This window comes from Molothrus ater, chromosome 9 (genome assembly GCF_012460135.2).
Source record: "Molothrus ater isolate BHLD 08-10-18 breed brown headed cowbird chromosome 9, BPBGC_Mater_1.1, whole genome shotgun sequence".
Classification (NCBI taxonomy): Eukaryota; Metazoa; Chordata; class Aves; order Passeriformes; family Icteridae; genus Molothrus; species Molothrus ater.
The window spans coordinates 21796271-21819530 of NC_050486.2; the positions used below are offsets into that span (position 1 = coordinate 21796271).

The following is a 23260-nucleotide window of genomic DNA, read 5'->3' on the forward strand; positions in this document are numbered from 1 at the left end:
ACTATCAAAGATTTCCAGAATAAGATAAACTTAGCTGGAATAGTAATGGATTTGGCAACACTGGGCATGCCCCTGGAGCACACAGCAGAGGTAGTCTCTGCATGCCCTCAAAAGCCAGCACATTGGCACACCCCACACATGCCCTGTGGAGTTCATCACTGCATGTGCCAAAAGCCCACTGAGTCCTGAGTGTACCAAACCTCCTACAAACACATGGCACTACCAAAGGCACAGTCAGAGTGAGTCCTGGCCATGTGGGGACAATTTAATTTAATATGACAAGTTCCATGGGGCATTTATGCACAAGTAGCTGGTGCACAATTATTTTAATGAAAACAACTGCATGTCATTAAATATAAAATACATATATTAGTTTTCCTTGTTTGAATCAAGTGAAGATTCTATTTCTAGGTCAAAATTACCACTTCTCTGCATATTTTTTTTTCAATTAACAGGCTATTACTCTATGTTTGGATAACCACTGCTTTTTGATGACAAAATGTTTCAGTCTTCTTTACCTTTTCTCTTTTACTCCCCTATTAAATTACTGGAGGCTGAGGTATGTTAAAGTTTTCATATGTGAGATTTACATAATTCAAGCATCTTCTTTTGCTTGAAGACTGTGGATTTTCAAATGGATGTGATTGCCAGGGTCTTCATAAAAATAAATCAAACTCAGCAGTGATTCCTCCCCCTTCATTCTTTCATTTCCTGCTTCCTGTTATTTATAATTGTTGCCTTGTCCTTGCACTTTTCTTCCACTTTCCTTTATTTCGTCAAAACAGGCTGTGCAACAGAAAAATCTGGTCACATGCATGTCCAAGAGATTAATTGACCTTTGTGCCTTTAAGCCTCCTGAGCAGTTCAAACAGCTCAGAACAGCAAAGACAGAATCTGCAGCAGATTTATCTCTCTGGAAATAAGTAACAGGCTCTTCAAAGCTCCACCAGAGGTATCAATTGCCTTATTTCTGATCTAATCTTACTTTAAGTTCTGAATCTTTATAAATTGCTTGTAAAGATGGAATCCTGGAGTAGAAGTCAAAAGTGATTCTCAGTTTTTAGTTGTGTTTAAGATTGGGTGCACAGTTGATTCTCGATTACAGGCCAAAGTCTGTTTCAGCAGAAGACTTTGACTTCGCAGTAGCAGAGCTGTCCCTGCCCAGCAGTGAAAGCACTCAGCTGAACCGACCTGCTTTAATCTCACTGCGGTCCCGGTCCCGAGCAATCGAGGAAATGAATTCCTGCCCATCTGCAAGGAGAAGAGCCCCATCCTTCTCGGAAAGTGCGACTTCTCTATACAGCTTAGAGCACAAAAGCTGAAGCAAAACGAGTGCAATCAGCCTTTCACTTTTCCTGGATTCCTGTTATACAGGTCTGCAAATAAAACTGGGTATAGCTGGTATTCCTACAAGTAGAAACGGCTTCAAGAGGCCACGACAAACAGCAGTTAGGGAGATGCAAACCCTTCTTGTCGAATTTATGGGCCGGAGCCGTCTTTTGTCGCTTCCCCCCGTGTGGTGCCCATCGCATTTATCGCTTCACCGCTCGGCGGGAGCGGCGAGGCTGGGGCGGCCTGAGCTTCCCGACGGGAACCGGGCCGGGAGGGCACAGGAGATCAGCGGGGCAAACCCGATGAGAAACAAGATGGGTCGGTGCCGGGGAGCCCCGCCGGGGGCAGAGCCGTGAGGGCAGCTCAGCCGCGCTAAACCCCCACGGATGGACTTTCACATTTGAACCCGCCAGCGGCACCCGCGCTGCCCCAGCCCGCGGCCTGCGGAGCGTTCCCGGCGGAAGCGGAAGGGCCGGGCAGCAGCCGGAGCAGCGGCCTCAGTAACGGCGGTAGCAGCGGTCGGTACCGGCGGTGAGTGCGGGAACGCTGCGGGGGCTCCGGGGCCGCCTTATCAGCCCTCCCCCGCCCCCCGCGCCGGGCGGGCGCGCCCTGCGCCGCCCCGATAAGGGGCAGGGGGGCGCGCTTGGCCCCTCTGGGGAGTCAGAATGCAGAGGGGTTATCCCCGAGCTGTGCGGCAGAAGCTGCTCGGCTACAGCGATTTAAGTATTGCTAATATGTACCTATTTGCATCTCTATACATATTAATGGCATGTATAGCTATGGTTGCTTTACTGCTAAAGACTCGTTGCTTTAGGTTAAAAATGAGCTGTAGCTGCGGGTTGATGAACCGGGGTAGTTTGCATTACTGTAGTTATTGATGCATTCTCTCAGCCTTACACTGTCCCTGAGTTACTCTGAGCTTTAATCCCTTTATGTGAATGTGGCAGTAGATTGGTGATGCTATTCCATAACCATATCTTACTTGTCCAAAATTAGTTTGCTTTTATGTTTGTGTTTATCTCTGCCCTTCTAAGAAGAGGTTTTCAGCTTTTTAATGAACTGAATAATTATGGCTAGCATCATAAGTGTGATTCTCCTAAATTCCCTATTTTAGGGAAGAATCTGAGTGGAAAGTATTAATTAACATATTTTTTCCAGTGTCTGCCATTCTGATGTGTTCCATTCTTCCAGAGGCTATAGTTCAAATCTCTCTGTGGTGTTAATGTCCAATCCTACATGAAGCAAGATGGTTCTTAAAAAATGTGCTGATGCTAGTTATTGATTAAACGTGTACCTTGTCTTCTGGGATGAACTCTTACCTGTAAGATGATTGCATAACATGGTTGTGTAAAGCATACAGTTGGTATCTTATTTGTATTATAGACCAAAGTGAATGAAAAAGCCTTGCATTTTTAGTTGTGTTGCTTGATGCAAGATGTCTTTATTTAGGCAACTAAATTCAGGTGAACAGCACCCACTTGCATGTAGCTGGCTACAAAATGGCTGTGCAAGTTCAGAGTAGAAGAGAATACTGTTGGCACCATCACCCTGTCTTCTCTGATCTCCTACCCCAATAAAACAGATGTACACCTGCAGTTTGGTTCACCAGTGATTGTCTCCAGCACCAATAGCTGGATTTAGTTCAGCACAAATCCAGGGCTATTAGTTCAGTGTCATGATTGCCTTGCACCGGGAGGTGCTGGCCCTTACAATCCTGACAAGAAAGGCACTCAGACTCTAAGGTATCATCTCAAATGATGCTTTTAGAGCTAACCCTTTAAAGAAGGAGGAGAGTGTTGATGATTGTGCACCCCTTCAGGTGCTGGGAGCCCCAGCTTGTGCAGCATTGGGCAGATCTCACGCAGCACAGTGTGCAGACCCTGTCCATAGCAGGGGTTACCCTGTTTTGGTCATTTGAGCTGCTGGGGATTCTTTTACAAGAAAACACCTTTATTCATCACTTCTGCTGTCAGACAGAAAGGATGCTTGCCAGAGAACTTCCTGCATTTTTAGATAAAGGCATGATACATAGGTAGCATAGTTGCAGGTACAAAGTGTCAGCGACCTGCAGACTGCTGTTACAGGTTGCTGCTGAGCTTATCCTGCAGCTTGTGCATCCCACAGCACCAGGCTGGGCGTGGAGTGCAGCACAAGATGAGCCTGGATCTACTCAGGTTAACTGTCACAGGGATCCCCAGCCCCTTGGTGTACAATGGCCTTCAGGTCAGGATCACTCCAACAGCTCCTGAATGTCTGAAAAACAAGTGTGCTATCTGGCATCTGCTATTAAATCTACAAAAGTGTGACTTGAGAAGCTAAGCAAGAAATTGGAAGCATAAACTCTGTGTGAACACATCCATCAGCTGAGACCTAATTATGTGAGGAAAATGACAATACTGAGAAAGCAGACCTATTTTGGGATAGTGTGCTATGTGGATGCTGAACTCTGAGAACATCCATTCCTCCTACATACTCAGATGTAACTAGCATTGCATTCTTCCACTCTTGGTTATTTTTGTTGCTTTTTGTTGTTTTTTGGATGCAGCAGAGCTTAGGAAGTAACTGAAATCAGCTAGCCAGCTTTGGAGCTCATCCTGACTGCAGTTTCTTTTTAACTGTTTGAGCAGAAACATAGATTGTGAGGATGTTGAGACATGCTGTAAGCCCTTCCTTTGCTGATGAAAAAACTTTGCCACTGTGAGCAGAAAAGGTAAATTGTTGCAACTTAAAGAATTGCTGCAAAACTTTGTTCTTTTTACTCCTTAGGCAAAAATGCCTGCAACATGTGACTTCGTTACACTCCACACTGGGCAGAAGATGCCTCTCGTGGGACTGGGAACCTGGAAAAGTGACCGTGGCCAAGTAAGCAGGGAACAATAATACTGTGCTCTCAACTAGTATGTGTGCTTGTGCACTTTTTCTGAAGGTCCCAGATCTGAGGCCTGTATCCTTTGCTTGAGCTGTTCTAGTCTTGAGTCCACTGGAGTTGAATGTATGTATGTGCGTGACTAAAGCCTAAGGGACAAAGACAGCAGATCTTTCCAGAAAGGAAGATCCCTTCAGACTTGTTAGCCCTGGCCTTGGGCAGTGGAGCTCTGGGACATAAACCCAGAAGAAGACCAGTGAATGGTGTTTCTATAACGTGGTGCTGGACTCTTCCACTGGCAAGTCCTCAGGCTGCCGGTCTGACCAGACACCCCTCTGGCTTAGGCTGATGACTCAGCAGAAAGCATTATTTTGGGAGGCAGAAACTCAAGTTGTTCTTGTATTAAGTCCTGTTCCAGCAGCCAGCCAATGGTTAGCAGGAAAACAAAGAATTTGCTTGGGTCAGCCTGCTTTCAGAATAAGAAGGCTCATGTATCATTAGACATTCACTCTGCTTCTGAATGCATTGAATTGGCAACAATTGGAAACAATTCTGTGTGTTACTACAAACAGCCTGTGGGAATGTTTATGTGCTCCATGGTGTGCCTGCTATTGTAATGCTTCTCCCCTTTGTCTGTCTTTTTGTATCTCTTTCATTTTAGCTAAAAGATACATTTTTTGGGGAAGAAATTGTATGTACTTCCTGTGAAAGGTAATGTCCACTGCTTGGTGGAATTCCTAGCTGGTATTCAAAGAATTGTAGAATCACAGAATGGTTTGGGTTGGAAGAGACCTTAAAGACCATCTAGTTCCAATTCCCTGCTGTGGGCAGGGAGACCCTTCCGCTAGACCAGGTTGCTCAGAGGTCAATCCACCCTGGCCTCGAACATTTCCAGGGATGGGGCATCCACAGCTTCTCTGGGTTATGCACACCACTTTATGTTTGTGCAATAAATGGATGTCTCACTGCTACTCCTGTGTGTGAGCTTTAAGGTGTTTTTTGGAGTGTGTTGGATGACATTGTGCTCATGACTGAGAGGGAAAGTTAAAACTCTTCTCAAGACATGCAATTCTCTTGTGGCAGCTAGAAGAAAAGGTGGGAAACAAGCTATGAAAATTAAATCTATTCAGAGCCATTTTACTGTGGGTTTTCCTCTCCAAACAACTGTCAGGACAGTGGATCTGTTGGGAATAGTTGTACTAATGTGGAAGCTGAGTTGGTGTGAGAGCTCAGTCAACCTCTTAAATGAGGAAAAGGGTGAATGTGCAGCTTTGCCATTTAAAACATCAAATGACAGCTGAATTAAGTTTGTTAACATGCACAAACTCAATGGATTAATTTCTGTGCACTCAAAACAGTTAAGTATGCTTTGTCTAAAGCAAATGTCTGAAACGAAACAAACAAAATATGAATGTGTTGTTTATTCTGTGAACTAATTGTTCTGAAAAACGTGTGGCTTTAGAAAGGAACCAGGACAGATCCTGTTTGTGCATAATTTAAACCTAATTCAGTTGGATTTTGCCATAATCAGCAGTGCTGCTGGCAGCTGAACCCCACACAGGATCCAGCCATCTTCTCTGTGTTTCCTTGGAAGTCACTGGGAGTCACTTCTTTGGAATATCTGCTGTCTTCAAAGACTTCCTTGTAGAATGTATTGAAGACAAAATCTAGGAAGTGCAGTGGAAAGGGCCAGAGTTACAGAAGTTGCTGCTATTCCTATGGAATAAATGAATTTCTGCTTACCAGTTTTGAAAATTCAGGGGCATAGCAGCAATTTGGCAGTGTCCAGATGATTTACCCTTAAAAAGCCATGATGTAGCTCAGGGATAATAACTGCTATTATGAATTAAAGACTAGGGGCCAAAAACCCAAAGAAGCAGAAGAATTAGCATTGATTAAATTTGATTTAACTGTTTCCAAGTAGAGGCTATTTATCAACAGCTCTTTTGTTCAAGTGCTGCATTAGAAGTAAGTGTGGAAATGGATGGCTTTTAAATTATTTCGGGTAAATATTTTGCAGATTGTAATTCTTTCCCTTGCCAAGCTTGAGTAATTTCTTTATTACTGCTCTTACTGTTCCTGACTGTAAACAAGCCTTGACCTTGTAGACAGATCTTAGCAGTCCAGTACAAAGGTGTCATTGCAGTCCCAGTTTCCTAGATATTAATAGGGGGAAAATAATTGAATCTAATTCCATGTTGAAAGGATTTTATAGGATTGACACCATATAAAATAATAGGATGTTTTGTGTTTTACATGATCAAGTGCTAGAAGAGAAATTTGTTTTGCATGTTTCCATAGGGATATGATGGAGGGCTGTTGAATGGAAGGGAGCACAGTACAGAAATTTATGAACTGGCAGCATGAATCAGTTCAAAGAGAAATCCATTCAGACAGGAATATCAAGAATATCAGTACTGTGCTTTTTGATATTGCAGCTGGATTAGCTGTAATCCTTTAATGCTTTGTTCTCTTCTCTCAAGTGAGCCATGCTTTCAACCTGGAGGATTGATCCCCACCTGATGAGCAGCCTAACCTGAGTGGCAGAGGCTGGTTCTGTGGGACAGGGAGACACAGGGTTTGTATTTCTGTGTGAAACCTTGGAAAAACCGAGGAGAAGTGCACCTCAGAAAACCAGTCAGACAGGGTGTCTTGTGACAGGATTGCAGCTTCAGGGGAGAATGTTTAGTTCTTGAAATTTGTTAGTACAGAGAATCCTGGTTACGGGCACGAAAAATTCACTGCTCTTGAGGAAGGGACTTATAGTCAACATTTGAAGGATAAGAGGCAAACCTCTTTATTTTAGGGAACACCACCTTTTAAATTGGCATTATTTATCTCATGGTGTGAGTTCCTTTTCAGCCAATTTTGATGCAATTTTTAGAAACTGTGATACAGCAGCGCTTGGGTTCTGGTCATAGTGCATCTGAACATCACGTGCACTGATTGTGATTGTTTTTTTCCTACTTCCTCTCAGCAAAATAACTGCTAAAATGTGTCAACTTTGCAGGAAGCAGGGGTGGCTGGTCAGAGCCTTTTCTTTCCCAGTAGTATCGAACTGTTAAGAGTGGAAATCTCTTCATATTGGCTTGGGACTGTGCACAAGAGGCTCCTGATTCACTTGAACTGTGTGTTGCCTGGAAGTATAAAGATGGCTTGTTAGTTTTTTAACCTTGGGAGAGGCAAATTGAAGAATTGGAAATCTAGTAATGAATATTATAATTAATGGGGACTTACAGATTGTATCTGAATCTGCTACTGATATTGTGTTCATCCATCTTCAAAAGAAGGTGGGTGACAAGACCAAGTCCCTTACTGGAGTGTTTAGATGGGACTATAGTTCCTTGGACTTTGCTATAAAGTGGAGGAGGATGAGGCTCCAACTGCAATACCTGTGTCTGTTTTGGGGCAAACCATTTGAAGAAAGGCATGAAACAGCTGATGAGACAGCAGCAACAGAGATGCAAGGTTTGGGAAAGGTGAGTTGTGATGAAAGGGGGAAGCACCTGCAGTTATGTGGTCAAGAGAGGTGTGAGAGGAGCTGTGCACTTTGCAAATGTGGGAAAAGCCCTCACAAAGGGCAAGCTGTGAATTTCATCTCTGGGAGGAATGGGATGTGGCATCAGGGCCATCTATATGAGTTGTCTAAAAGACTTTGAGCAGAAAGATTTCAAAGCATTGGAATAGACTGCCTGTCACAAGAAGGGCTATGACAAATGTGTGTGGGAGTGGTCTGGATTTACTCTGCCCAGCTGAGGGCCTTGAGGGTAGACTGGAAGATGCCTAAAGATCCATTCAGATGTACTTTTAGTAAAACCTAACTTTTTAGTTCTGTGGGGATGGATTGGTGAGTCACTTGAGTCACTTGTGAGACTCAACTTGCCTAATACAAAGTAAACTCACTAATTGTTCCTTTCATAGCAGTATTGACAGGCTAAACTAAAGAATATATGGAAAGTTTGAAGGATCCTTTGGCTATTTGTACTTCACAACAACAATACCCACAGGCATATCTTCAACTGCCTCTGTTGTGTTTTTGTTCTCTACCCCCTACCATGAAATGCATATACCTCTCTAAAGCTAATCTCAAAAATACAGAACTTCTTGTTAAAAAAAGTACTTTTTTAAAAACGTACATCTATATGTTATTATTTTTCCCCTCCAAAAATAGCCTTTTTTTTTGCATGTTTCCTCTCAATTGTTTGCCTTTTGTGTGGAACAGGAGCTCTCAGTTCACATTGAAATGTCTTAGTAGGCTGGGAATAGCTTACCCAAATACAGATTATTTTTGTCAGCTCCAAACCTTATTTAAATTATCAGTTCCAGTTCTTCAGTGCTAGAAATTTCTCAAAACATGCTGATAAAAAAATACAGCCTCTTGTTGATCTCTTTGCAAAGACATGTTTGGAGTGCTTTATCACTGTTTTTCTGTGAGTGGTGCCTACTTTCATTTATGGTAAACTTTGTGCCTGTTTGATTAAAAAAGAGTATTAATCTGATACAGGAGATAGGGGGTTCCAGACACAGAACGTTTTTTTCTGTCCCTCTCCACAAATCTCATCTTTTTGGAGGATAGATATTGAGTCTTAAAAGCCCTTACTATGTCTCAAGTGATTTCAGGATTACCCTGCCCTTGATTTTGTAGTGACCTGAGAAATGTCTTTGTCAGGTGAAACAAGGACTGTAAGTACCATCCTGCTAGAGAAAGGAGGAGTTCACTGCTGTAATAGAAGTGCTTTGTCATCCTGGCTAAGGGAAACTGAGCTACACTCCAGTTTTCCTCTCAAAATGCCAAAGAATGTAGTCAGAATATCCTGTGTCTGCTTTTACTGCACTTCTTGACAAGAAAAACAAATCAAATCCACCAGCAGGAGAGAGCTCTCACATTTGATTCTCCATTGCCTTTTTGTAGCATCTGAAAGTAGGACTATAAACACCTTTGCTTGGTATTCCTAATTTTGTCAGCTTTAAATTGGAAAATGCTGATACTTTAAGTTTTGAATCAAAGCCCTCTAGCCTTTGTCAATATATTTTTTTAATCTCAAGAGAGGTGTGATCTCACTTAACATTTATGGCCCTGTTGCATCAAGCCTTATACACAGGGTAATTTAGTCTCCCACAGTCTTGAGAGACAAGTTAGTGAGGTGCAATGTACAGAAATCCCTGTACAGATGGGGTTTATTATTCTTTCTGTAGTATTTCAGAAGGACAGATGTTAGAGAGAATGTGTGCTAACTGTCCACTGGAAGTTAAATGAAATAGATTTTATTAAATGGTCATCAGCCTAATGGGAGATGATGATTACACTGGCAACTGTAGTAATTCTTCATTCTTGCAATCATTTATAGAAAGTCTTTTTTTCAAAAGCTCCTTAGGAGTCCTCACAAACATGCCATTCTGTGTTTCCTTCTGGTTTCTAGACTTGCTTCATATCTGAGGCCCCCATGAGAAGATATTTGTGAAGCTTGTGCTTCATTAGGGCTTTCAAAATCAGATTTGAAGTAACGTGCCTTGGTTTCCAAAAACCATTCTGGCTTTTGTGTGACAATATGGAGCAAGAGTTGTGTTGCTGTTGGCAACACATTCATTGTCAGCAATGTTGAAAGCAGAATGTAAAGTTGTGAGCATCATCAGGAGTATCCCAGCAGCATGACTTTTGCTGTTGTGCAATTATGAGACAAGAAAGAAAAACGTTTCATAAAAGAGCATTGTCTTGGTAATTAAGTGTGAGTGGCTGAACCAAACTCAAACTGTGGTGAGTTTGGAGTTAGAAGCCAGACTGTTTCTTTACTGGGCAAGAGGAAGTATAATCCAAATTTGATGTTGATTTGTCACTTTGGTCAGAAAAGTTGTCTTCCTAAGCCATGACTTATTTGAAAAGTGCTTCTTATAGCTCATTTTATATTTAAGAAAAGTGTAACAACTGTAGTGAAGAGTAGGGATTTGTTCTACCTGGTACATTACATTCTTGCATGCTGGCCCTGTGTGCACAATCCATTTGCTTGTTCCTCTTGGAGTGCCTGCCAGCAGTTTGCTCTTCCTCCCTAAGGACCACGCCACAGAAACTCCAGATCTTTGTGTTTGAATCTCATGACCTTAAACAGGTCTGTGTTTTTTGGGGGATGTTCCTCACCAAGTCTCTTAGCATTCTTTAACTTTTCCCCAGTGCCACATCCCATTTCAGTGGCTGCATGGGCAGTGTGTTTGTGCTTGCAGGTGAAGGAGGCAGTGAAACACGCCCTCAGCGTGGGCTATCGCCACATCGACTGCGCAGCCGCCTACAGCAACGAAGCCGAGATCGGGGAGGCCTTCCAGGAGTGTGTGGGGCCCAGCAAGGTGAGAGCACAGGAACTGCCCTGCTCACTGTGTGCTGTGCCAAAGCTTACAGCTGTCCCCTGGGAGGCTCACAGTTGTGGCTTTGCCTGCTGGTCTCCCCCAGCTGTTTGCTGTTTATCAGGAGAAGGCATGAGAGAGGGCTTTCTCTCCTCTTAGAACCCTCCTGGCTGTCATGGGGACGGAAGATTGTCAGGGATATTTGGATGGAAGCTACAGAAAATGCTTTTGGTGGTGGTGGTGCTTTCTTTCCTCTTCCTGCTCCTTTTCCCTTAACAAAGTATCCCAATTTGGATTCTTTGGGGATTCCCAGAATCATTAGTTATAATGTATAATATTTGTCATGATTTATATGAAAAGTTACCCTGACTTTGCAGTCTAGCATGCAATGGGGGATAGCCACAGCAAATTTAGTTTTTTTGGTTATTGATAAAATATCAACTGTAGGTTTTTTGTTATAGATAAAATATAAGTGAGTAAATGTGGTGAATTTTAATTTTTTAAAACAGTGATTGCACATGAAAGGCTCATAAATGTGACTCCAGATCTGCACCTGAGAGTTTGAGGGCTAAGTATAATGTAATGTGACAGGCATTCCTATGCATGAGCTGAGGTGGAATCTTAAATTTATTCCCTGAAGGGACTGAAAGGATAACCTGTACAGCCTCACAGCTCATGGAAAGGAAGTTTTCATGTTCTTGCTTTCCTGCTGCTCCTGCCTTGGCTTTAGGGCAATCTCATGGTTATGTGCTTGAGAGAGGCTGTTTTCAGCTTGCCCCAGGCATTCCTCCCTATTAGGTGTGGTAACAATGGGAAGCATTTTGTTCAGTTCATATTAGCTAGTTAACTTAGAACTAGAATTTGAATCAAAATTCTTTTAAAAAAAATTTTTAAATATCTTCCTTCTAAACACAACATCGTTGTGTGAAACACAGAAATAATTGAATAGTTGGAAGAGAGAAACTAAGGAATTAATAATTCTTCAAAATTCAAAAATTCTTCAAAATAGACTTGACTGAAGTTTTATCAGACATGAGACAGTGAGAAGTGTCCTTTCTGATGGAATTCTGTGCTTCTTTTTGCCCAATGTGATCTCCTTTTTGTATTTTATGCTCTCTAGATAACCAGTTCTCCATTGTTTTGTTTCTGGTTCTTACCCTTCCAGCACAGGGTCCAGGGCTCTCTGTTCTTAGTGTGTTCCTTCCATAGCCTAGAAACTCCAATGCAGAGGTTTGGGCAATCTTCTGATTATTTTCCCACGCTCTTTCCACAGGAAGCAATCTTGGTTTTTAGCTTGTGATGAGTAAAGTAAGTTAGCTGGTTGAACCTGGAAAATGTGAATTGTTAAATGGAAATTTGAAAATTTACATATGAATAAGCTGAGTAATCTTTCTTTTGGCCACATCACACTTAGTAATGGCTTTAACCCTTGAATTGGAAGGTTTGGAAGAGTGAGTATGTGGAAAGAAATTTTTTTGTTTTTCAAAACTTCTAATTGCTAAAGTATTTGATATACTTTAAGACTTGCCACTGTGTGTATTTTTCTGGCTCGTCTCCATCCAGTATATTTTTGAAAGGTTTAATTTTTAGGTTCCATGAGTTACCTTTAAAAAAAAAAACACAACAAACATAACAAACCACAAAACTTCCATTGTTCTCTTTGTTTTAAAACTAATTGGGGAATTCTTGCAATTCTCTTCTGAACTTGCTCCAGTACATTATGGTCTCCTTCCTTTCTTGAAGGTTATTAAAAGGGAGGACCTGTTTGTAACATCAAAGCTCTGGAATACCAAGCACCACCCAGAAGATGTAGAGCCAGCACTGAGGAAAACACTTGGAGATATGAAACTGGATTACCTGGACCTGTACCTCATGCACTGGCCTCATGCCTTTGAGTAAGTTCTAGATGCAGAGGGCACAGAATGCAGAAACACCAGTTTTACATAAGTGGCTCATGTTATATCCTGAGGATGTTCTTTCTGAGCTGTGGATTTCTTCCTGTTTATGCTGCCTGCAAGGTGTTTTTTGGTGTTTAAAGTTTAAAACAGTCTAGTGTCTTCATCTAGGCACTGGAGAAGTGTAGCAGCTGTTCTTGGTTCTGCCATTGACCTACCTGGTAACCTTGAGAAAATACCAGAACTGCTTTGTGCCTTAGTTGTCCTGATCTGGAAAATGGGAATTAAGTGCTTCATAAAGATAACACTTTTTACTTGTTATTAACTGTACTGGAGTGGACAAGCACATGCAGTATCGTGGTGGTATCTGTATGAGGTGGAAGTGAATTGTCTTCTTATGACACAAATTGCAGTAATTCTATGATTTGAGGAAATAAGAGACAAGCAAGCTTTCCAGTTAAGTGTTAAATGCACTTATCCTACAATCCCATGACAAGCACAGTTCCATACTCTATTTCCTTGTAGATGTGGAAGTAGTTGTTTCCCCAGCCAACTACAATCAAAAAAAGGCAGGAGGAATAAATCTCCTTGCCAAAGGTTTGCATGGAGTCTTCACTCAAGCCCTTTGTTTATGGGGCCTCTGTTCTGCAAATCTGAGGATGTTTTTTCTCCTCCTTGTCATATGAAGTGAATTTTACAAATGTTATACACTAATGATAAGATGCAAGATGCTCAAAGTACAAATATATTCCTCAGCATAACAGAATGAGGAAGTGTTTTTAACTAGAACTGGTCTGGAGGAAGAGCTTGTAAAAATTCCTTCTGTTGTGCAACAGGTTTGCTTTTCTTTTGCTTGAAAAAAACTGCCCCATCAAACGTTGCTTTGATAATGACACGGAACACAAATTATGTACATTTAGATAGTACTAATATTTAAATTTAGACTATATTGTGGCACTGTTGACATAATTGACAATCTAATAAAGTAGTTTCATTTCTTTTCTCATTGGAAACACTATATTCTGCAGTTTTCCATTATTTCTATGTAACTGTTTTAATGTGTGCTTATTACAATGTCAGTTGCATTGGGAGCTAAGCTAAGGAATGTTATTTACAGAAAAATTAAAACAGACTTCCAGGTGAAAATCACAGTGCCTTTAGGTCTTGAAAATTATTCTCACTTAATACAGTACTCTTGACATATGAAGCTGCTCTTCTGACTTGGGAGCTCATAAGGCTTTCAGAGTTATTTCTGGTTCTAGATTTACCAGTGACATGAAGAACCATCTCCCCTTGTCTCCAAGTACTGCTGTTTCTCACACCATTCACTGCTGAGCTAGAGCACTGTAAGAGTCTCATTGCTGAGCTACCAGAGTCCTGTGGTGATTATGGTGATATATATATATATATTTTTTTTAATGTGTTGACTAATTGGAAGGAAACACACCCAACCTATAAACAACATGTACGTGTTAAGACTTCTGGGAGAATCTGTGTTGGTATTGAGTAGTGACACAGCTACAGAGTCCAGAGGGAGTGGGAAGGCCAGTATCCTTTGAAAACAGTTTCTCCTAGATAGCTCTTAAACCCAGATCCATTTGGTAGCAACTTCAAGCCGTCCTCTGAGTTGCTGCTCCCTAAATCAGCTGTTTTATGGGGATCAAAGTGTGCAAAGCGCTGCTGCTGTGTGTACAGTGGTTTATCAGTTCTCTGTAGTCACTGCTGTATAGGTGAGTACTTCAAAGTGCTGTGTAACAACTTTATGTAGGAAAGACTGTCTTGTGTAATAACTGCTTATAGGTTAAGTCATGTAATGGAATTGAACAGATTCATTCAGTTTGTACTCTCTCCTTCAGACTATGTAGAAACTTTTAAGACTACTGTGAGGAAGGTTTCTTTGAGTGAAGAACTAAAATAATTTGGTGCATGTACTTACACTTCACCTTTGATGCTGTAGACGAGGGGACAATCTCTTCCCAAAGAATCCCGATAACACGATGCGTTACGACTACATTGATTATAAGGAGACCTGGAAGGCTATGGAGAAACTGGTGGAGAAAGGTCTTGTGAAAGCCATTGGGCTGTCAAACTTCAACAGTCGGCAGATTGATGATGTGCTAAGTGTGGCTACTGTGAAGCCAGCTGTGCTCCAGGTAAGGTGGATAAAGGAGACAAATACCTTTCCTATCTGTCCATAAGAGTGAAGAATTTGCAAACCAATGTCGTGTGTTTAGAACAAGAGGTGCAGCTTCTTATTTGCAGGGAAGAATATAGCCAGCTCTGCAGGAGCAGGCACACAGAGGCTGTCTTTCCGGGCAGATTGGAAAGGAAGTCTACACCCATGTTCTGTGGGCATTTATACCTGCTTAGATAAACAGGTCTTTGGAAGACTTAATCTTCCATGTGAGGAACAATTTAGTCTGTAAAAGGAAAGATTGTGAGGGAGTAATTTGAATCCCTACTGCATAGAAATTCCTTGCTTGTTGGATGATCTCTTTGGTACCAAGGCAAAGTCCAGCACCAAGCTTAGGTAATCTGTTCTTTGTTTCCTATAAGCTTAGCCTACCAGACACTTCTTTCTCCTGGTAGTGACTTGAGTTGCTAAGGTTAACTTAAACCTTATCCTCATAAGGTTTTCTGGAATCTGGAATAAACTCCTGTGATATGTTTGGTTCTTTTGTGCTTGACTTCCTGTTTACTTCATTGTATGTTGGTATCTGTTCTGTAGCCACTCATTGTGGGTCATTTTAACAGGTGGAATGCCATCCTTACCTAGCTCAGAACGAGCTGATTGCTCACTGCCAGAAGCGAGGACTGGTGGTCACTGCCTACAGTCCCCTTGGCTCTCCAGATCGCATGTGGAAACACCCGGATGAGCCTGTGCTGCTAGAGGAACCTGGGGTCAAAAAAATTGCTGAAAAATACAGCAAATCACCTGCACAGATTGTCCTCAGGTACAGAATAATTGTGAGAGAGGTGGTGTTTGGGACACAGCCTTCAGTCAAGCAAAACATACGGGCTAGAAGGAATCTACTTAAAGTTTGTCAAGGAGGGGTTAAAATCATAGGGAGTGTCAAAAGCAAACCCCACTTGGTGCTTGTTTTACAAAACTGGTAGAGTTGGTCCTGCCTTAGGGCAGCTAGGCTAGATCAGAGGGTCCATTCAGGGCCTGGATCCATGTCTGAGATAGTTCACATGGACTGTTGCCATGTCTGGGACAGTACCTTTTCTGCTGGGAAATAGCAGTAGGACAGTTAAGGCAGCAGTGTACCATATCTGAGTGCTCCCCACTGAATTTGCATCTGGCTGGTTCCCTGAAGCCTCTAGTGCTTGCTTCTGCACTCAGGTGGGCTCCCAGGAAGAGGGGCTGAGGAAAAGACTTGCCTCCTTTGCACTGAAGAACTATTTGCTGTTTTGTTTTTATATAGCCAGGTACTGGATATTACAGTGACTGAGTGATAGCCAGAATGTGATCAGCACCTTGTAAACTAAAATTGGATTTCTATCCTCATTTTTCTTGACTGGCTTTTTATCCATCAGTATCACTACCACAGTCTTGGGTAGTAGCACGTTACCCAGAGAGCAGAATGTGTTCAAGATTTTGTGCTCAAGCCACTAGATAGGCATTTTAGGGATCTGGGTTTTCATTTAGTTTCTGAGTGGTTGTCAGGTTAGAACTTGCTTGAAATGCCTAAGTATTTTTTTCTGACTGTTTCTTGGGCTTTTAGGTTAAAACAGTTGAAACCTGGGTGCTTGTTCCAAGGCACAAACATCTTCCCCTCTCTGATTAATTCAATTGTTACTGTCTTGCTTGAGCTTGGACCTACCAGGTCCTAATACAATGCAGGGCTATGTCACTCCTGTGGAGATTTTTATTTCACAGGAGTGGCATCTCTGCTGCCAGAGATTATTACTCAACCAAAATAAATACTTGTTGTCCCTGGACTGCACACACAGACAAAGTCTCTCACCTCCTCTTGCAGATGGCAAGTGCAGCGTAAAGTGGTTGTCATTCCCAAGAGTGTCACTCCTGCTCGCATTCAGCAGAATCTGCAGGTAAGCTGAAATGGAGGAGTTTCAGAAATGCCCTTTCCATGTGAGTAACTGCTATACTGCCCTACAACTTGCAGAGCAGCAAGCTGAGGCACTTGGTTCATACTTGTTCATCAGTGTATGCACATGCTGGGGAGGGAGGGTAAAGATGCTTTTTGGAAACAAAGGATGTGTTTTAAGCAACTCAGTGTGTGTGTGTAATGTGCACATGCACAGTCTTGTTATCAGAAGGTAAAGAATGTACTTTGTAGAGGTCTAAATGAAAAATCTGTACTTAAATTTTTTTGAGATGCAAATTTATTGAAACAGGGAGTCTTCAAACTACGCTCAGTGACTCTTATTTATGAGTAATAGTTGCTCTATCCTGCAAGTGAGGTCTGGTGAGTACTTCTCCAGCAAACTGCCATTCTAGTGATGCTGAAGGAGTAAGTGTGGTTCACTTCTGCTCTGAAGTAGAGACTTCAGAAATTATTTGAAAACCCTGACTTTAAATAATCTTGAGGGATGTTTCTGAATCACCTCCTTGGATCTTTTTTCATAAAGATTGGCTGGTTACATACTTGTTTTTAAGTAAGGAGTTTTTCATGTAACTGTTATTACACCCATTAATCTGAATTCTGGCATATAGCGTGCTGCTAGAAATCTCAGCCAATTCCTATAAATTCTGCAGTTGTTTGAGGTATAGATCTACATGGAAACAGAATATTTATTGAATAGGCAGCACTTACTGTGAGAAACAGTCCCACTGCTTTCTACCTTAGTGGTGGAGCACTGTGCAGTACCAGTGTAAGCTTAGAGCTGGAAGGTGTGTGAACAGCTCAGACTTTAAGCCTTTGCTTTGGTGTTTGTTATAATTGCAATTTCACATTTATTAGCAGAAAACAAACTGATGGCAACCTATGGTTATTGAGTAAAGCCTCTGGCTTTTGTTCTCAGGTGTTTGACTTCAGCCTCACAGCAGAGGAGATGAGCCACATTGGAAACCTGAATAAAAACTGGCGTTACATCGTGCCAATGATTACGGTAAATTTCTTGTGTTTCTAATAGTTTTCATTATGTGCAGATGGCCACCACTTGGGATTTTTACAGTTTTGTTTCTTTAGTGTTCCCATCAGAGCTACTGACTCATAAGAACACTGCATCTTCTTAGGGTATATAAGATGAAAGAATTTTTCAAAAGCTGGGTACAGAAAAGGCAGCTTGTTTGAAAACTTTTGTCCTGTGTTTTGGACATGGGTGGCTCTCTCTTGAGTTCTCTTTACTGATCCCATGGGTCTTTAAGTCAGATGGGCAAGTTGCTCATCTTCAAATCTCACCAAACTCCTGCTGATTTGTTCTTCTAAGTCCAAGCATGGCATTCCTCTAGAAGTACTCCTTGTGCCAGCTGTCACTATCAACTTTGCACCATAACCTCTAAGATCAGTGAAGACTCAGGGTGCTGCTGCTTCTCCACATCCATGGTGGAAGTTACATGAGGGAATTCATCCCCTCCTCTCTGCTGCATGTCTCCCTTTTCAGAATCTGTTGTAATGACCTTTCTCCAATGTAAGGAGTTTGGATTAGGCTGTTCTATTTTTTCTTCCCAAATCCATTAGCTGCAGCATCTTTCAGCATCAGTAATTTACTGTGTCACACGAACTCTTGCCTCATGTGCTAGCAGATGCCAGTTTGTTTTTAGAGAAGCTGCTGCATTGTAAGCATTGAAGTCCCCTTGGTCTTTATTACATTAGAGGAACTAAACTTTTTCCTTTTCCCTCATTGCAAAATGCCAAGAAATGCCTTGTTATCTCCTGTCTTTAGAGTGTTTCTCATTTCTTCTTGTCCTGCTTCTGACTTTACAACAGAAAGCTGTTGCTGTTCCTGGTATACATCACTGGCCAGGATATGGCAACTGTAACAAGTTGTTGTAGTTGTGCTATAATGAAACTGAAGTGATTTATCCCTTCTGTGCCATACACTACACTGTACAGATACAGGAAATCTCAGCAAATTTGGGAGCTGTTAGGCACAGTCTGGCCTCTTCAGTGCTTTGCCTGTAAATTATCCTTCAGTAGTGTCTTCTGGCTGTAGGAATTCCTTGGAGAAAGCTTTTCTTCAGGATTTATCATTGTGGGTTTTTTGAATGCTTGAGAGTATATCAGTGACCAGCCCAAGTTGGAAAAGAAGCTGTGAATGTGTGGGAATGATTGTCTCATATCAAGGGTAGATACGTGTTACAGCTTTCACTGTTTGTCATGCTTACATGAGCCTCAAGGCCATCCTTTTAACTGTATGTGTGCATAAATATAAACCTTCACATCCCTGCAGCCAAAATTCTCTCTGTGTTTATGGATCAGGAATCTGTATACCAAACAAGCAGCTTAGCTGCTGATCTGTGAGAATGGGGCATTGACAAGCACACCTGCTGCTGACAACACTTTTCTTTCAAGTGTTTTGCTACTCATGCTGCAAACAAAGTTATTTTGAAACTGCAAAATACATTTAAATGTAGCCTGGCTTGAATGAGCCAGGGATAATTCATGTGCTTTTGTTACCTGGGAGACCTGATCAGATCACAGGGATTCACAAAGGAGAGATGAAATGCAGTTCAAAGTGGCAGCCCATCCAGCTTGAGAAAGGGTGAATGTGATGCAGCTGGGCTTCAAAGATATTGCCATATTGTCAGATAATGAGACAGGAAGAAACAAGATGAGTGCAGTTAAATCACAGCTCTGTAGCTCTAAGATCTCTAATGGAACCTTTTGTCTCCTGCCTATCCCTTCTGGGCTTATTGGAAAGAATTTTCATCAACTGTGAATTAAAATTCCTGTCTAACCTTTCATGCCTATCTCTGCTATGAATCTTAGTGTTTGGTTTTCAAAGTGTGATATGACAGTGACAAGAGAGCTCCTATCATAACTGAAGAGACAGTTCTTCTTGGCTTTACTTCATTGATCTATAGCCACAAGTTCTTAAAATTGTGCCACTCTCTTCCTCCTTGTGTATGTTTAAAGCCTGAGGGGAGGCTATTACACTGCATATAGACAAAGTTGCTTCTTACTTTTAACTGTTCATTATCTGGATAGAATTTGGAAGTTACCTTGCACCAATCTGAAATCCAAACCTTTGGAAACATATAATTGGCCAAGGAATATACTTAAGTGAAACTTAAATGACTGTCAGGCCAGGAGAGGAGGAATGTAGTGAGCACATCATGATCTCTTTTTAAGTGTTAGCTACTGCTGATCTGCAGGTGTGTTCATTGCTGATTTTATCCCCCTCTCCTTCTCTCACATTCCTGGAGTAGACTGGAATCAGTGGTGTGAAACATTGCTTCTGGCAGCTGCTGTCTTGGCCTGCTGTGAACAAGAATTCTTGCCTGTTCTTTGTGGACAAATATGCAGGGGGACAGAACTGGGGGGAGAGTGAAGAATATGAATTCTAGGAATATGAGGAAGCTGTTGGTTTTCAAGAGAACTTGAGGAAACCTGAAGCTGCTGTGACACTTCTGTCCTGTTTTAAAGATTGCCTTCCGCTGAGAGCCTCATTGCAGCTCTATTTTAATCGGAGCGTTAGTCTAATGTTACACGGTAACCATCCTTGTTCTGTGCTCTGCAGTGCCCCCAGGTGACTCCTTTCATTTAAACAGCTCATTGCAGGAATTCCAGTCGCTTTGAAATGCAGGTTTTATATTCAAAACTAATGGGGCACTTGCTAGTGGATACTTGATTTGGAAGTCCCTGTGAATTCCTCTGTGCCCATAACACTTCGAATGATCACTACCATCACCTTTTATATGTATAAAATCAAGGATTTCTCTAATATAACTTTTATTGGGGCATTAGTTGTTTAATTTAAGTTTTGGCTGGATGGTGCTTGCCTGACATGTGGGGAGGTGTGTGCTGTGGGCCAGTGCTGCACCCAGACTTCCCCAAAAGTTACAGATGAGGTTTTAGCTCAGCCACACGGAAGTTGGGGGTGTCGCAATGGACTTGGTGCAACAGAAATGCAAGTTGTCCATCTGAATGCTTTGAGGGATGTAGGAACTGAGACTTCTGCATGGCCACGTCTGCTTTTGGGCCAGCCCAAGCCTCTGGTTATCTGTGAATATTGGTTTCAGTGCTCCCATTTTACAGCTGGACAAGTTGGTCTTCTGTGGAAATGTTCATAAAAGGAGTTCAGTGACACTTTTAATGCCTCAGTAAATGACCCTGAACAAACCTCTCAATGCGTTTCATCTTATCCATCTCTAAAATTGGCAGCCCAGCATTTCTCTATCATGGAAACATGGACAAAGGCTCCAACTCCAATCAAGTGTTTTGAAGTGTGCATGTTATGACACTTAGTAACACCTAGAAGGCACAAGGCCTTTAACTACCCTTAGTCTAATTCTTCCAGTCTCTGCAGTGAGAGACTCTTGCTCTAGGCTACAGAAGGTGTCTTTTCTTTCAAGAAAGGCTAAGAGGACCCAGATTTCTGGGATACAAAGTTTTAGAAATCTAAATCATGGAGAACTTGAAACTGCAAGTAAGAGTGTATTTTATCTTTCTGACTTGAGTCTGTCTTGTTTATTTCACAGGTGGATGGAAAGCTTGTAGCCAGAGATGCTGGACACCCCCACTACCCCTTCAATGATCCCTATTAACTACTGGAAAATAAGGTGTTAAAGTAATGCTCCAGTAATTGCCTTTCCACAAAGTAATTGTTGCCACGATTTTTTGACAGTTGCCACTGTCCAAATGAAAACCTTCCTTCCCAAGTGGGTTTTCTACAATGTACTACTTCTAATCCACCTCCTGCCTGGAAATCCTGTAGCTTCTGTTCCAAATTTATGGATTTATTACAATGACTGCTGGCTGGCTCCTGGAGGCATCAGATCTTTTGCAGATTAGATAAAGAGTGAAGGAGTCTAAGTCAAGTTCAGACACATTGTTATCAGACAAGGGCATTACTTTGGTTACTACTGTGAAACGGTTTAGAAAACTTCAGTTACTACCATGATGAGGGGAAAAAAAGGGTGAAGGTGTGAAAGTTTTTTAAGGCTAAAGAATTGCTCAGCCATCAACCTTGATATCTTTATTAATAATTTTTTACAGAGGGAATAAAGTGAAAGGTGCTACAATTGCACTATGTCCATAAACTATTCATTAAAACCAAGTAATCAGCCATGCCCAGTGCTTTTATCCACTTCATAGTACTTTTGGGACCTAGAGTTGTCAATTTTCTCTTTCTTTTAATTTGCCTGTAGATTTGAGCAGAATAAAAGCAGACCCTGGAGCAGGCCTTCAGGGCAATTCTCTCTCTTGCTTGTCACAGTGCTGGGTTTCAGCTCTGACAGCAGCTCTGATCCTATCGCAAAAACCTCAAGAACTTTTCAGCAAGTCTTGCAGAAAAACATCCTGCTTTTCCTGTGAAGCTGTCCAGTGTTTCTTTACCAAAGACATCTATTTTGAGTCCTGGAAGGTCACAAAATTAGTTCCTAATTGTAATGTAAGACCAAAGACCTTTCAGAGCTCCCAATGTTTTAATGTTGCATTTTTGGCTGCTGCCAAAAAGTGTCTTTGGTTGATGCTGAGGAGAGCTGCTCCTGTCTCCTGCTGTACCACTGACCTGCTGGTAACTCAGGGTGAGTCATTTGCCTTCTGTGCCTGTTTTCCTACTGGCCATGTCTCTGTGTTCCCCTGACAGGGACTAATTTGCTGAGTGCTGATGCACCCTTGGACTGGAACTCTAAGCACAGTTTTCTTTTGTGTCAGTCTCCTAAGGAATTGCTGGTCATCTGAGCACAAAGAGCATGAGGTGTTAGTACCTACCTGTGCTCTGGTGGTGACAGTTTCTGTGGCCTTAGAAACATCAACACTTTATTTTTCTCTACCTGTTAAATAGGATTAATTTTTTCTCACGGTAGTAGCAAGCAATTAGAAAAATAGTATTGTATATCAAATAGTTAAAAAGTTAAAGAATTAGACACTTTAATTTGGATACCCTCATTTGCAATAGGCCTATAGCAGATCCATGCATTCATTTTGAGTTAAAGCCTTCTCAGGTAATTCCTGCCCTGGGCCTCACAAAGGGCAGCTGAACTGCAAAAAAAAGAGTGACACCCATTTATCACTCCTTCTAAACTGCAGGCAAAATTTCAGGAACTCCTGGTCCATTGTAAAATGTTTCCTAATTCCTGATGAATTTGCCTCAGTGCAGGAAGCCACCTCATTTAGGATTCTTTACTAGACTGGACATTTTATCCAAAGGAAAATTAAATTCTTGTTGGTTTTTTTAATTGTTCTACTCAAACGTGGTGACTTTGAATACGGTTCTTGTTGCAATCATTAGGTAAGCAACTGTACTTTGAAGGCACTCTGCAGACTGCAGTCATCCTGCCAAGGACAGTGGTTTTTCTTGCTTGTTTCACTTGCATGTTTGCTTGTTTAAATAAATTCTGTACTCATTGTATGACTTTAAGACTTTTTCCCTCCCTCTTATCAAGGCCCCAATTAACTTTCTCCAGTTATTTCTCTGAGCAAGAGTACCTAATTGGGCTGGGAGAATTCCCAAGAAAAGCACATGAATGCTGTAGCTCTGTGAACCCCACACTTCCCAGCTCTGTTCCTGCAGGGAGGGACATAGCAGGGTTGAAGCTGGAGAACTTTTACCTTGAAATAGCAGAGCCTGGAGGTCTCGGTGCTGGGCTGTGCTGTGACAGCGGCCATGTCAGCCCTGCCTGCTCGTGTCGCAGGGGAGAGCCGAGCATCTGCGTTAGCTGGGCAGGAACCCGGGGGGTCTGTTCACCTGGAACAGGCCG

General features: G+C 41.9%; 1 protein-coding gene across 1 annotated transcript; it reads left to right on the forward strand.

Annotated features, from left to right (window-relative positions):
* The first annotated feature begins 1687 nt into the window (after nt 1-1687).
* On the forward strand, nt 1688-22911 carry AKR1A1 (aldo-keto reductase family 1 member A1). The gene is made up of 9 exons (XM_036387906.2): nt 1688-1863; nt 4099-4194; nt 10415-10534; nt 12275-12426; nt 14384-14579; nt 15181-15380; nt 16410-16482; nt 17416-17502; nt 21038-22911. The coding sequence occupies exons 2-9, from the start codon at nt 4105-4107 to the stop codon at nt 21101-21103; spliced, it is 984 nt and encodes a 327-aa protein (XP_036243799.1). The 5' UTR covers nt 1688-1863; nt 4099-4104; the 3' UTR covers nt 21104-22911.
* Nucleotides 22912-23260: the final 349 nt, after the last annotated feature.